The 16008-nt window shown below is 32.2% G+C and overlaps 1 protein-coding gene across 1 annotated transcript; it reads right to left on the bottom strand.

The window, feature by feature from the left end:
- Positions 1–2930: 2930 nt before the first annotated feature.
- On the bottom strand, positions 2931–15474 carry LOC137931633 (bifunctional purine biosynthesis protein ATIC). The gene is made up of 11 exons (XM_068775094.1): positions 15368–15474; positions 12857–12964; positions 12351–12567; positions 10592–10867; positions 9042–9154; positions 8175–8398; positions 7383–7631; positions 6711–6932; positions 6086–6263; positions 3927–4090; positions 2931–3487 (listed from the first exon to the last, which is right to left on the bottom strand). The coding sequence occupies exons 2-11, from the start codon at positions 12876–12878 to the stop codon at positions 3368–3370; spliced, it is 1785 nt and encodes a 594-aa protein (XP_068631195.1). The 5' UTR covers positions 12879–12964; positions 15368–15474; the 3' UTR covers positions 2931–3367.
- Between the last annotated feature and the right edge of the window lie 534 nt (positions 15475–16008).

The raw sequence follows: 16008 nt of genomic DNA, 5'->3' as shown, positions 1-16008 counted from the left end.
TTTTTTCACAAATGTCTTACAAATATGTTTCAAGTGTTGCCACAGTATAAACTTATTTCCTAAATATCTGCATCACGTAGAAATTCCGCAGAATTCTGACGTACGTATAAAAATTTTAATCAAGACCGATACTTATTACATTTTTGTGTGGAAGTACCCGTGATTAACAATGTAAGTTGGTCAAAAGTACTACACTTAGATAACATTTTAAAAACAGAAAATAAATCCTTCACAAACCAGCGATTACCACTTAACTATTTATAAGTACTTTATACAAAACTATACACAAAAAAGATGTCTCAATAGAAGACAAGCCTCTTGTATACAGCAAAATAGCAATTAGGTTCTCACCAATCAAATAATATACAACACAATTTTATATCAATTAAAATATACTGTACGTGCTAAATGTTTTTGTCGATTATACGCTAAGATCTCTCTCTCTCTCTCTATATATATATATATATATATATATATATATATATATATAAGTAATGATGACCAAGTCTACGATATTACGTGCTTGCTTATAAAGAATCTATCCACTCTTGACTTATAGAATCGAGCTAGTTATAGTTGGAAACGTAAGTTCTATATCTTGTTGCTATTCACTCTATAAAAGTTTTTTTTTAATTTGAAATATTATCTTTACAATTTTCTCGTGCGATTGTCAAAAACATAGGTAGATGATTTGACGAGAACATTTTAAATACCCGATAGATTTTTTTTGTATAGTTTCCCAAATATTCGGCAAAATTCTCAGTTTTCTGTTGTTATCCCAGTTTAACAAGATGACGCAAGACTGTCGGGGAAGTACTGACTACACCAAAATAAATGACTCACAAAAAGTCCCCAAGTGTATGACAATAACAGCACGTTTGATACTTAGTGAACAAACTAAACGTAACTGATTCTTTAAATTAATCATGTTTTAACTACAAAAAAGGGCATTTATAAGTAATAAATATCTTCCTATTTGCATCCTACTTTATAAAAAATATTTTTTTACAATAATACGTTTTAATTTCAAAAATGTAAAATATTAGAAGTTGTAAATCTATACATAACTAAAGCTCTTTATTCGCGGGATACATGTTCCATAAATATACCGCCAATATAGAAACCATGAATACGGAATGGTAATGTATATGGAATACGTCCCTAGGTTACAAAATAAAAACACAAATATATAAAGCTTAAACAATGGTTTGACGAATTTTGTAATATTCTCTTTTTTGTTTTTAAAAGCTTCTTCAATTTAGATTAGCCTTATTAGCAATTTGCCTCTTAAAAACAAGATTTCGTTCCATAGACGGATCTATGTTTGTAAAAAAATCGCAAAGCTACTTTGCCATTCATAAACATTCACTAAGATTTTTCAAATTAAATGTCACGTTTCCAATGCTTCTTGAAGCCTCTTCTACGATGGTCTGTGAATTTAACATTTAGAAATATTCGTTTCGCTATGTAGAGTTGAGAGATTTTACGATATCCCGCAAAGAGGTGTAAGAGACATTAATTATGTTCGCGAAGCGGGCGGTGCACAGCTAGTATTAAATAAGCACATCTATTAGGATTCACTAGAAAATTGGATATAGGTACCCATTATTATGGTCAGACTACAAATATCTGACTTGTGCATGTACCTATTGAGCGAAAATTGCATTTTGGAACCTCAGTTTAAACAGAAATCCTTTATATGATTAGCAGTCTTTGGAAGTGGTATTTCTATCTTTCCAAATGTCAGGGTTTTTTTTGCGAAAAAAGTCACGGTTTCTGGGAAGATTGGATTTAAGTTTCATTTAAAAATATATTTGCACGAAATGAACTAATTTGATTGTGGACCGTTCTTAAGGATGAGTGTTTTTGTTTTTGCCATAATGTTTAGTGAACTTTGTCAAAATTTATTCATTCAAACTGGTGTTCCTTATTCTATAATGGCGACTTAATTATCCATAGCCCATTTAGTCAATTGGTTTAGGAAGTTTAAATGATCTAAAACGTTGGTTTGGCCAATATGTTGTCCAAGCCAGTACTTATCAACCTACAGTAATTGGTTTTGTGATGAGGTTTTGGTTTCTATGACATAGACTTCATTTTTTTTGTGAAATTTGTTATTGAAATTAGGTATATTATAAACAAAGATTTTTGGTTAACAAGAATTCATGTAAAATATGTAGGAATTCTAATTTGGTAAACGGTTTTTGTACTGGTTTATCATTATAATACTTATAATTCCTGAAACTTCTGATTTATAGATAGGGTGTATCGTACATGAGCTTCTATTAAAGTGAAGATGTTACAAAATTGTCTCCAGGAGTTTAGCGGTAGTAGGTAAAATAGGGGGAAAAAACCAAAGGTTTTTTGGGTTTGGAACACTATGTTTCGTGTAGTTTTTAGGTCTTTTGATTTCAGTGGCATATAATAAAATACATACGTGCTTAAAAATGTTACCACTGTATTTAATGTGAATGCTACCTATTTTTAAGTTAGTTACATAAAATTAATGGAATCAAATAGCAAACCTCTTTCTCTATACCTCCATGCATCTTCAATGGCATGCAAGGCCAAATTATAGGAACAATTTTAAAATTCATTAAACATGAAAGTAATTTTTTTTAGTCAACTTAAATGTCTAATGTCCATAAATATACTGATTTCTGACAGCTGTTCAAGCCACTAATCGAGATGTTTCTTATATTGAGTACTGGTTCTCATGCTAATCTCTGTTTCATTATAATTATACTATATGTACCACTGAAGCAGTTTATGTTGAAACTCAATGTTCAATTGTTTTGTGAGATAAGGTTATTTTAAATCTTTATATAAATAATAACACAACGTGATGATTTCCCATATTTATTAAAAGATGTATAATAAAATTTCAAGCACTTCATCTTACCTCTGAATTCTATAGGAATGTTTCTTAAATATATATTTTTATAAAATTTTGTATAAAATGAAACTTTCAAGGATATGTCCAACAAATTTAAAACTTTTGAAAAACACCTATGTCAAAAATTATACTTGAATATGTTTAGAAGTATCAAAATAGCACAAACAACATTTATTTATAAGTATATTGGAGAATAAAAGCTAATTTTTGAATCTCTGAGAAAAAATAGTTTAAGATTTTTTTAAAATATGTTGAACATCAAACTGACAAAACACATTTTGAATAACAAATTTTATTACAACTGTTTCTTTTCATACACATTCATCGCTTGCTGCTTTAAGATATTCTTAATAAATCAATTATAACACATACAGAAAAAATATCTGGAAGACTGGTGTGAAATATCATTCAATTATAGAATATAAAGTAACATTTTATGGTACCACGACGTGTAATTTTCAACACAGCTATTTAGTGGTGGAACAATCTGAGATTAGTGTGACATAAAATGATGTTATGCTCATTGCATGCTTCAATAACTTCTTGATCATTGTTAGAGCCGGAAGGACTGCCAATATATTCAACACCACACTGTAAAGAAATAATATATAGTTACAATATAATAATTTCACTAACTGCTGCAGTTTTGCTAAATAATAATTCTGACAATAAATTAATGAGAACTTGATTGTTCTTTACATTTATTGAGGCATCTCTACTATATAGGATATGAGTAAAATTACTTGATGGATACTTAGGACTGGGCATTAAACATTTGTCCGTTCTTTAACATTCCTGTGTGGAAACCACAGACTGGCAAGCATAGGCCTGGCCATAGGCCATAGCATAGGATGTCCATCCACAAGGCAGACAGATGACTTTATTAAGGTAGCTGGAACACGAAGGATGCAAGCCACATCCGTCCAGTCCTATTGGAAATCTAATGGGTAAGGCCTAGATCCAGCTGTGTACGTCGTACAGCAAAAATTATAATGATAACTAAAGAATAAGTAGCACTTCATGTACAAACCTGAACCGCTCTATCAATGTTGTCTCTAAATGGAAAGAAGGCATCAGAAGCAAGTGCAACTTTATCTAGTTTCTTAAGCCAATCAACGCGTTCGGCTTCCGTAAGAAGTTCAGGTGCTTTGCCTTCAAACAATGTGTTCCACTGTTCTAAAGGAAGATCTGTTCCTATAAATAAAAAAATTACTTGTTTTAAATAGCACTTTTTTCTTCTAGTCTGCTCTGCTGATTCTTGTAACAATATCAGAACAGGGAGGAAATTTTTTTTAGCTTGTTCAGGCTTTTGGCATAATTTGGCGAAGTAAGCTAGTTAACAGGTTTGTATGGTTGATCATTGGTTATCAAACGCTTTCTTTCTTCTTTGACTGTTGCCACCTTCAGGCCATATCTGTTGATCTAAGAGTTTGTTGTTTACCAATAATTCTGTACAAAATTAAATTATGTAAGAGATTACCGTTAAAGATTACTAGTTTAAATATCATTAACGTATATTTTATCCACGGTCTTTTCAATATACATTAACATTTCAATTTAATAAAAATTTATTTAAATATATCAGAAGTTCCCAGACTTTTTTTCTCAATGATCACTTTCGAGATTTATCTGGTTCTGGTGGACACCATGAAGTTACATTTGTACCATACTTCTGAAACTCTACGAAAACGTGAAAATATTATTTTTATATAAGTGCATGCATCCCTTTGCACATCTGAACAAATGACTAAATTATCATTATTCAAGCAGCCATTTTACATACTTTTGAATCATTTGATCAATTAGTATATAAAGTATGCTACCTCCAGCTAATCTGTAGAGAAGAGCGAAACAGAAAACTCAGCAATTACTCTTTTAAAATAAAATTTAACAACGTGAAATAGAAATGTTAATACTAACAAAGAAAAAGAACAACCAAAGTTCCACACATTTTGATCAACAAAAAACTTTAATAACATACTTTGAACCATCATACAACAACAACATATGCTTTTGAATCGTAATTATTTCAAGGCAATAGGTAGGAAAGTACCACCAGTTCGAAACTATGATCTGCTGAGAAGAGCCTGCCAGAAACTGTACAGTTGCTCTTTTAAATTTAATTTAACATTTTTTTTTCATGTGTACATTATAATCAGTGGCGGCTCTAGCTCGTGTAGCGCCCGTGTGCAATGAAACCCTGGCGCCCCCTAGGCTTGACCACCTCCCCGCGGCTTTAACTATTAACTTTGCCGTCGGAACAAGAAAGATTTTTCATATTCCAACAAGCTATTTTATAAGTAGGTATAGCTTACAGCATGGTATTAGTTACGGCCTTTCTTTTTATGACTGCAGAATAACACTCATTGTTTTTATGCCTGTAGCACATCTCTGTTGCGAAACTTTTGTTGTTCTTGTTTCGTCTAGTGCTTTAAGTTTTATGGACAGCGAAATAGAAGCGAAATGTATCGAATTTCTGTTTCGCTGCCCATAGAACTTACAACACAAGGCGTAACTCCATTGCGGTATTGCCGCTCGAGTTCCGCAGCAGAAGTGGGCTACATTTTAACCTGTTCTTCCCTAATAGTGAAGAAGAGGTTAAAATGCAGCATACATACATAGATACAGTATGAAAAAAGGTTTTTTCGAGTTGAAACGAAATTTTCAAAACAGAAGCCGCCCAAAGGGCGCTCGCGTTTGATAACTGCTGCCACCGCGCTATCTGGCCGCTTCTGTCATATCATTGTTGTGCCATGACGGTGCAAGACTCTTAGCTGTCTCATAAAGCGCCGCGGTTCCCCCTGAGACGGCGGCGCCTTTGTGCATTGCACACTCTGCACTATAGGTTATACCGCCCGATAATAATATTATCCATGTAACTGAGGCAAAAAGACCCAAGTTCCATATATTTAGCTAATAATATACTTATAATTTTAAATTTAAAACCAAGAAATAAAAGGTTTAAAATATATTATGAAACTTTATGGTAAAAGATAATTGAAGTAACATAGTTTTTTATATTGTGTATATTATCGCGGACCCCCGCTGACTTGTTAACTCCCATTTTTTTATCATGCCACATTTTTATCATGTAAACGCCCGCAGTCTCCCATAGACCCCAGGTGGTCCAAGTGGTCCTACTTTCAGAAACAATAGACTAAGTTAAAAAAAAATTTTTGTGTCACGTACCGACTGTGCCATTTACGTAGTTGTCGATAGCATTAGCCTGCACAGCACGTGTTACGCCCGCACGGAAACGCATGTCTAGCACGCGCTGATGTCGCCGCGCCCACCAAAGTGCGGCCTTACCCCCGGCCAAACGGGTGCAATGTATACGCGACTGTTGACCTGCCCCGATACCTATCACCTAAACCCACATCAATAAAAATAATTTAGCTGTAAAAAATGAGGTGTCTCAAAAATCAATTTTTCTTCTTCAAAATCAATTTCAATTACTAATATTATACTTTTACTAATATTATAAAAAAAGCAAATTATATGGTTCAATGTACCTTCATTTGCGGTTAATATAATATATGTATTTATATAAATAACAAAATAAATAACGTTATACACAATAAGGATCTTTAAAATAGAATTACCACATTTTAAAATTATTTATTATCTGTCCATGCAGACTTTGTACTACTAAAAGATATTGGCCTGTTGCAATCTAGTGAAACATCATATTTTAGAATGATCACTTTGTATATATATATATCACTTTGTATATAAAATACATGTAAAAGATTGACATTGATAACAAATTCTTAACACAAGAACCTTTAATGCAGCATTTTTTCAAAGTACCTACCTGGCCATCTCTAGCAAAGCATACAGAATTGCTCTGTGTATATTTCAAAGCAATTGTTGCAACTATGAGGTCTCTCACAGCACTTTCGGGCAATTGTTTGTTTTTCGTAACAATGTTTTGGTACAAATCTCCAGATATTTTGGCATCATTTCGTCTCTGTTCCAAAGTAAGACCAAAAATAGTTTTTTGCTCCATCAATGACGGACTGTAGTCTGGGTCCATCTGAAAATTATATTTAATTCATTTAAAACCATAAAAAATTTTAATCGACACATTTATTGATTTTCGCAGGATTACATCATGTTAAGAGATAAAATATAAAAAAGCCATGATACATTTTGGTATATAATTGATAATTTATTTCAAAGGCCATTAATTAAATATACAAAATATAAGTGTTCCTTTGTGATCTGAGAAGCAATATTTAACATTAATTGTTAAATATAATATATTTGTTAAATATTGCCATCAAAATATTTTGTTATGAAAATACAACATTGTACTATTTTCAATGCAACAAATTTTATGTAAATTTTTTTCATTGACATTTATCAGGTATTCTCAAATAAAGTAAATTAAATAAGGAGTCTGTGATTTTCAATGTATTTAAGCCTAAATAAATTAATAAAACGATATGCAATAATTTATTTATAAATAATATCTAGTTTGTACCTGTAATACGCAATAGTTTCCACCTTTCTTCTTCTTAAGTATCTCCAGAGCTTCGGTCGTGTAGCCCGGCGCGACTATACCATCTGATACCTCCCGAGATATAATCCTTGCCGTTATTTCATCGCACACATCTGACAGAGCGATAAAGTCACCGAAGGAACTCATTCTGTCCGCACCTCGGGCGCGTGCGTACGCACATGCCAACGGCGATAGTTTCGGTAGCAAATCACTCACCATGCAAACAGATGCCTGTGGTACAGATACCATTAACAGAAGTTTTATTAGCATAATGCTAGTCTAATTACAAGTGACATAGTTTAGTAAATTTACATTTAGTATAATACTTCTCAGTAGACCTTTTTGTCACATCTATTTTGGGAGCATGCTATTCTCAAATTTGGTATAAGTATTTGTACCCTCACCTCTTCTCTTTCTATCGTATTTTGAGAAAAAATCGAAAAACTATAATCTCTTTAAAAATAAAATAAAATTGGTTTATTTTTCTTTGGAAAAAAAATTGTTGAGGTCATTAAACTGTTTTTCATATTCTTGTACCATTTTTCAGTATGTAATTTTTTTTACGCAGTAACAAATTCCAACTGCAAGGCAAAGACGAAGACGACAGAAGTCCTGGTGGATCAATTGTCAGAAATATTGACAGTCGTGGAAATTGTCACTGTTGGTATGGGCATAAGAATGCTCTCAAGAAGAACTTTCTATAGTTGAAGCCAAAGATAATTTTAATATGTAAACTAATGACGCAATTAGAGTAATTTAGTTGTTTCTGTTTACCTCTTCTGGACTCAGAGCAAGTCCCACAGCGGCGCCTGCGGGCGACACATGTTTGAAACTGGTAGCCGCGGGAAGTCCTAAGGCCTCCTTTAATTCTTTTACAAGTTGCCAAGCGTTTAATGCATCACAAAGATTGATAAATCCTGGAGATCCGTTCAGTGTTGTCAATGGTAAACTGTCTCTAGTTGTGAACACTTGAGCTGGCTTCTGATGTGGATTCATTCCTGGAAAGAAAATGTTCATACAGTCATCACAATATGTTACCATTACCCGTAAGTGAATCTGAAAAACAATGTCTCTGACGTAAGATTATGACGCGCTAACTCCGAAATGATGTATCAGAAAGGATGTCTTGTCGTTTGTTGGCATAATACGTGTTCATAACTTAACTTTAATTAGGGATTTAGGTCTAATTGAGGACTTCAGAAAATAAATAAAAATAACCTTCACAACCCAGCAGATTAGTAAGTTAATGTGGCGATGCAGGCCACATTGCGTGCAGAAATGATGGTTGTTGGGGCCTTTTGTTTCTATAGTAAAAACCGTGGATCGGCAATCGTGCTTTATGTTGAATGTATGCTGAATGATAGACAACATGAATGATGAAGAGGCAATAAAGAGAGGAATTGTGAAGGATGAAAGCAAGAGGGTGATAATAGAAAGGTATCCTATCCCGGAAACAAGAAGAGAGAAACAGTATTTTTTGGTAGAAGAAAAAATACGTCATTATTGGAAATGCTTGGAAGAGGCCTATGTCTAGTAGTAAACGGTACTACAGTTAAAATGATGGCAATGATTGTTTTCCCTTTTGTGACTCCTGTAGTAAAAGGCGTACAAAAATTAAAATAAAAAAATATTGAAACTCACCATATCGTAAAGTTAGTTGAGAGCGACCGGCTGAGTACTGCTTACGGAAGTAATCCGATATAGCGAGGTCATACTCAGATGTGTGAGTAAATGCTTTCAACGCCAATTTTTGTCTGAAAATTAATTAATGTCATATATTTAACACAATAACAACTGATGTCATTTCAAAGAAATTTCGTTTTAAATTATTGGAATTGACAGATAATATAGAACAAAGTTAATATGCTTTTAAAAAAAAAAACGGTTTCTTCTTAATCATCATATCGGCTGATAAACGCCCACTGATGCCCACTGGCCTTTCTCAAAGATAGCCCCAATGACCAGACTTGCGATGTCCGCATTCAGCGACTTCCCGAGACCTTCAATAAGTCTTCGGTCAGCCTTGTACCGGACCTACCCACGCCGCGTTTACCAGCTCCTAATTGCCGCACAAGCGGCTCCAATAACCAGTTACATGAGCGATGTACCCCGCCTACTGCCACTTAAGATGAGCAATTTTTCGTTTTGCTAAATCGGTGACTTTAGTTGTTCTAATACCGATTACCAATATTTACGAAACCTAAATTTGATTACTACATTTTGTAATTTATAATTATATTTAACAGTTTGACTGCCAACCGATGAGGGGCTCCGCTGGTTGAGAGCCGTTAAAGTTTTTTTTTTTGACAAATTATGCAAAAATAAGTAGTTTCATTAATTTTAATGGTTTTTTTTAATTAATTAAAATAAATTCTCACGCCTTAAGGCGGGAAAGACGTCTGGCATGTGAGATGAAGTTATCTAAAAATTTTAATTATATATTATAAAATAAACATTCAAAATCAACAATAGCATACAAGAACATAGACGGGCGTCCCGCGCTTTACTTCGCTTCCCGCCTTAAGGCGAGAACGGCTTTCAAACTGTTAATAATTAATTATATTCTTCTCCCTAAAGTCATCGATTGATTTTACTGTCAATCGTTCTTTTTTTTGAACTGACTTGCACTGCTTTATTAACTGCTGCTAGAGTGACATTTGCAGTTTGCACTGCCGGCAATAATTCTGATATATGAATTATTGAACTTATGCAAAACGATCTATTCGTCTTTGTCATATATCTTATAATCTTTAGCTACTTCACTACAACCTTTATGAATTACTGTTTGACCATTCCAACCGTAACAAAAGTTTTAAATTTTTATGAGCTTTATAAATGGTTATTTGTTAATCAAAAAAGAGAGCAGCGCAGAAAGTAAAAAATTAAAGAAAACCACTGAAAACTTCGCGTATTTGACATTTCACGCCTTGTAAATTTATATAGTCATTTGACAGCTGCATCAGTATTTACCGATCACAAAAATGATCTTTGCATTGTGACACATGTTTCATATTTTTTCTATTGGGATCCGACAGGTCTTTTAACTTTTGTTAACACCTAGGTAAAACACCTAGCTTGTATACAAACTTCAATCCACCCCGTGTTATTATAAGATAGTTTCAAATCTATCATTAATATTAAGTATTCTCCTTAATTTAATAAATTGTTTAATATGGTAATGTAAAAAATACCTTGTGTCCGATGATGTTTGGTGATCCTTATTGTTTTTAAGTTCGCCTATGATAGCATCATAATCAGCGGGGTCGCATATTACAGTGACCCTGTCGTGGTTTTTAGCAGCGGCACGAAGTAACGTAACCCCACCAATATCAATATTCTCAACCGCATCTGCTACTGTAACGTCTGGCTTCGAAACCGTTTCGACAAATGGGTACAGGTTGCACACAACCACACTGATCATGTCGAACTTCTGTTTCTTCATATCTTCTTGGTCGGAGTCTGTTAATCTGTTTAAATAAGTATTTTTATAGAACAACAAAATAAGTAGCTAAAAAAAAATGATTAAAATATTCGAAATCAATGCTACCATCAGAAACGAATCAAATGATAACATTAAGATTATTTATACGACAGAATTTTTTTATTCATATATTTATATAATGTAAAAATGGGAATCAAATAAAAGAAATAAGATATTAACAAAAATTACTGAAGCTATTTACTACGTAAATACAATCAACTAACTATTACGTAAATACAAACCCACAACTAACTCTTAACAGTTTTTTTGTAGTCACTTTGACCATACCCTAATATTAGTTATCCAAATAAAATGTTTTATAGATACTAATATAGAATTGCAGTAATAATTCTTTGTTAAACTATTGAACGAAGGGTACTAAAAAAGTAAGTAAAACTAATTATACTTATAATTGTCACTAATTATCGGTCATTTTCGATTTTAGTGTAGCTCATTTGATACCAAAAATGTAGAAATGAAGAAAGAAGACTAAAGAAACGTTTTTTATTTTCATTAAATATTAACATTCGAGCGGGTTTGTTAATACATAAATAGTTTTCATAGCATTTATCGGACTTGCAATGACTTATTTGATGTGTTATTATTCAACTGCTGATGCTGATCCTTTTTTATTAGAAAAAAATATCCGCTAATGCGCACCAAATGTGTCCATTTTAGTTTATAGGGGCAACATTACGTCATCGTACCATCGAAAAATGAGAATTCCATAGAAACATAATTGATCATTTACGTTGGTATAAACACCGGCGAAGCTGAAATGAATATTATAGTTCACAGAACCTTCCTCTCCGTGAACTCATGTCAGATGAAGCTTATACAGCTTCTTATACTTCGGACTATCGTGTTGTTACTACCTTAAGATCGACCGGCCCTAGGAAGAATACCACAGCTTGTATATGCCATTTTACAACGCAAATAATGCACACTAATAGCAAACATTCAAATTCAACATCAGATGGTTCTATTTAAATTTTTATGGTATTCTGATTTTGCAATTTATAGTTATTAGTTTAAAATTTCTTACTACCACTGTATATTATAAATACTGTGAATATTGTACACCTTAAATAAAAAGGTGCATTAGAGTTTGTAATTGTTGTGATGCTTAATGGTACCATTTTAATGCATCTACTTCTCGTTCTCCGTGTTTTTCTAAATAAATATCTCATATTAAATTTTTGAGCGCGCCCTCTGGAAGGTTAAGGAACAAATAGATATTTTGACCACTCTCATTGCTGCCCATTTAGGCAGGCATTTGCATATTCTGTTAGGGCGCAAAAGGTGAACCTAAGACCTCTTTTAAGGTAGTGAAACTCGAGAGCTTCCAGGTAAGCCACCGCTCGGGCCGCTACATACCACTATTTTACCGGATTGGGAGGAAGAAGAGTTCATAGATCGCTTCAGCGGACGCTCCCTAAAAATGAATTGATAAATATAAATATATGTACCTAGATAAAATGCCGGCATGAACAGCTGGGTGCAAGGACTTGACCCTTCCACCAAGCATCTCCGGGGCGCCCGTTATATCGGAGACATCGTGCACTTTGAGTCCAGCATTACGTAACGCAGCCGCTGTCCCGCCACTGCCCACTAACCCCAGGCCAATGTCCGATAAGCATTTTGCTAAAGGCAACAGCCCTGTCTTGTCGGACACACTGAGTAGAGCTAAAGAGTAATAAAAATATTTACGTCAATATGAATATCCCTCTTTACCATTAGTAATATATTTAGTTATCCAATGAACATATTTTACTTCGAGATCGTTTACGACGACTGATAAAAAAAAATCAAAGTTAACACGCATATTTTGGTTAAAAGGCCAGACATCACAATAAAAATAATTTACAATTGTGTTTGGACAGACGAGATCAATTTCCGTAGAAATAATATTAAGATTAACATCGAAGCTGTATTCACTATAACTTTTTATTACAAAAATAAAAAAATACTATACCTAATTTTCCATTTGCAGCCATGTCTTTACTTTTCAATATTTATTATTGTACTGATAGATGAAACTCCCGCCAGCACTAAGTTTTACTTGACCTCTTCACCAGTGGTCCTGATAACAAACAAATTTATTTGTTCATTATGTATATAGGGTTGTACATATTCCTAAATTAATTTGTAAATTTTAAAAAGAGTAAAATAATAATTTTAAAACTTTTCTACTTTTAGCAATGTTAAAGAAAAAAAAATGTTTTAAATATTTAAGGTTCAATATTTTTTTTACTAGTGGTAATCTATGAAATTACTTAACCTAGTCAACTAAACTGCCGATATTATTTATAGGTCTCTCCTAGAGATTTACAATAAATAAGACTGGTAGGAGCCTGTATCTAGATATTGTTAAGATACTATTAGCTACAAGAATAGCATAGAATTCTACTGTAGAGTTCAAAAATAACTTAAAAACACATAATATTTTCAGTTAAAGGCATAAAAGAATTTTCTAGCTTTTTTTATTAAAAAAACTAATCATGAATGCTACCCTATTGTAAATTAAGCGATCTGATGCAAATATTGTTATCATTAACAAGAGTACTAATCTAATAAACAAGTTTACAAGACTCAATTCTGTTTGTAAATATGTTTGATAATCAAACCAAAAATGTGCTAAAATTAATACGACTTTTATACTTATTGTGATAATTCTTCAACAAATATTTTGAAATTATAATTTTTAACATATTAGGACTGTTAATACAATTAGGCAATAACAATAATACATTTGATTAATATGAGTACCATAATACTATAACCAGAGATTATTATTATGGAAATAATTATTCTAACAAAAAGTAAAAAAATTGAATATATCTGATTTTGCAAGTGAGAGAACTAATTGTGTAATTAGTTATGTGTGATGTAAGAGACTCTAAAAAACTCATTTTATATAACTTATCAACATTCCCAGTCTTTCTTAGTGACATAACTTTAGGTAAAAGTGCATCCCGATATCCAATCTGTCTGATAAACATTGTATAGTTAATAAGCACTTGATAACTATGTCCTCTAAGTTTATAAACAAATAATCAGTAGCTTGTAAAAGTTTATATGCATAAGTTTATTATTCACATAAACCTTTAGAAAATCCTCTCACTCCAACAAATATCGAGCTACATGGCAATGCTTAGTGAGAGCAAGAGGTCCTCCAGAACCGACCGAAGCATAATCACAGCCACTCTAAGAAGAGTGCACGAATGAGAAAAAGTGTCCATATAAATGCAGTAATAAAAAACATTATTATCTCCAATGTCTCCCAGATATAGGATTAAATAATTTAAAAGACTGTCTAAACAGACATTATTGCCTTTGGATAACAGAAGACTATTTCTAGGTAGACACAAAACTTTTACAATAAGAAAGTAATTCTATAATTACATGATTATGATGAGAATTATGTGAAAACTTAGAAGTATAAGTTAGTAATGCATATGCAAATTCAAATTATACAGTAGACAAAACAAAAATACAAATGTTTATGAATCATTGTGTTTATTGAAATACACTACTATTAAGCTTAATTTAAAAATTTACTATCTAAAAAAATTAACTATTAAGCTTAATTTAATCTATTTCCATACCACAATCTAGCTTATAATGTTATTAGAACATGGGTATACTGTAAACAAAGCCCAATACTCACTAATTGCACTTAATGTATACAAATGTATACAGGCTTAGTTATATATCACCACTCATCATCACACCTCATTTGCATGATGTTATTCTATTTTTAAAGATAAACTTTATTTTTATTTTACTTGTTTTATAATTTTTTCTATATTCACTACTATATTACCTGTATTTCTGCAGGTCTATTTTCAAAAATATTTTAACTCTGTACTAAACCGGATATATTTTTAACTATTAAAAATAGGCATCTTATACATTTTTTTAAGAATTTATTGTACTTCAAAATACATACCAATCACATCATCTCCTAAATCTATCCAACTCGTAAGATTTATTATCAGATACCAATGACATCTTCAATTATAAATGCATTAGGCACTGAACTTGGATATACAACATTGAAAGTTTTTAAGGTATTTTATGTAATTATTTACAATTTTTGAGTGTTTTATATAGAAACGGAAACTGCATTAAGTTGAGCTTGTGTAACTAGTTTTGTTAAAAGTATTATTTTGTTACCATCTATTTCTATAAACATTGACTAATCTTCTCCACTATACTTTTATTTGTACTATTTAATCGGCAGCTAAACTGAGATTTATATGTAATTTTTTGGCGTTAAAAATCCAATTTCATGTAAATACTTTGAATTAAAAAATAAAAGTTTGTTACAAATTTTTAATATTATCTATGAATGAAATAAAACTGCAAAACATAATATTCATATTTAAGTAAAAGGTGTGTCATAGGAAAATTATCTTGCTCATGCAATACGATGAGGTTAGATAAAGTGTATAAAGTTGTATAAATCATAATATTCAATTACCTCTTCATAAATCTAGTAACAATTAACTCGATGTTATGTTATAAAACCCGTGTAGTAGCTTTTTGAAGCAAAAAATGATAGAACTTTTAATTGTATGTAAAGCGGCATGTAAATAGAAATGCAAACAAGAATGTATACTCTGCCATAGATAGTATTTTAAACCATAGCGCTAGGACACGGAATTTTCGTTGATGGGAAATGGTACGCCTTAATCAGTACTATTAAGTGCAAACGATATTATCTAAATATCCTCCGCCTTATTGAAAAATCTGTTATTTACATCATGAAAACGAATCTAGTTTTTATTTTCGAGACGAAAGGTTATTGTATGCCTTGGTGACATTTTCAGGTTCTACAGGCAGAGCGCAAGCTCGATTGATTACTGGTATCGGTTTAACATTATACCACCTAGGCAGCGTCATTTACCTAATGTCGTTGTTGATAGTAAGAAGTTACGATTAAATCAATATCGCTAATCGTAAAGTAACGTATTATGTATGAACATTTCAAGGAAGTCAGTAAAGTTCATGACATTTTAGATAAAAATTAGATGGTGCTTAAAAAATAAATTGAATAGAATTGACGCACGTAAAGGGTTTTATTTTACGGTTTGATTTTTATCAACAAAAACCGTACTGCAA

This window comes from Battus philenor, unplaced genomic scaffold (genome assembly GCF_028537555.1).
Source record: "Battus philenor isolate CCGP_79_NKW_IND1 unplaced genomic scaffold, ilBatPhil1.0.hap1 SCAF_8, whole genome shotgun sequence".
NCBI classification, from domain to species: domain Eukaryota; kingdom Metazoa; phylum Arthropoda; class Insecta; order Lepidoptera; family Papilionidae; genus Battus; species Battus philenor.
This window is presented reverse-complemented; position numbering and strand designations above follow the sequence as displayed.

Excerpts from the sequence above, each read along its gene's own strand:
- LOC137931633 (XM_068775094.1), bottom strand. The coding sequence starts at position 12,878 with ATGGCTGCAAATGGAAAATTAG. Across the intron at positions 6,933-7,382 it reads GAAACTATTGCGTATTACAG|ATGGACCCAGACTACAGTCC; the intron begins GTACAAACTAGA and ends TATAATTTTCAG. Across the intron at positions 4,091-6,085 it reads CTACGTAAATGGCACAGTCG|GAACAGATCTTCCTTTAGAA; the intron begins GTACGTGACACA and ends TTTTATTTATAG.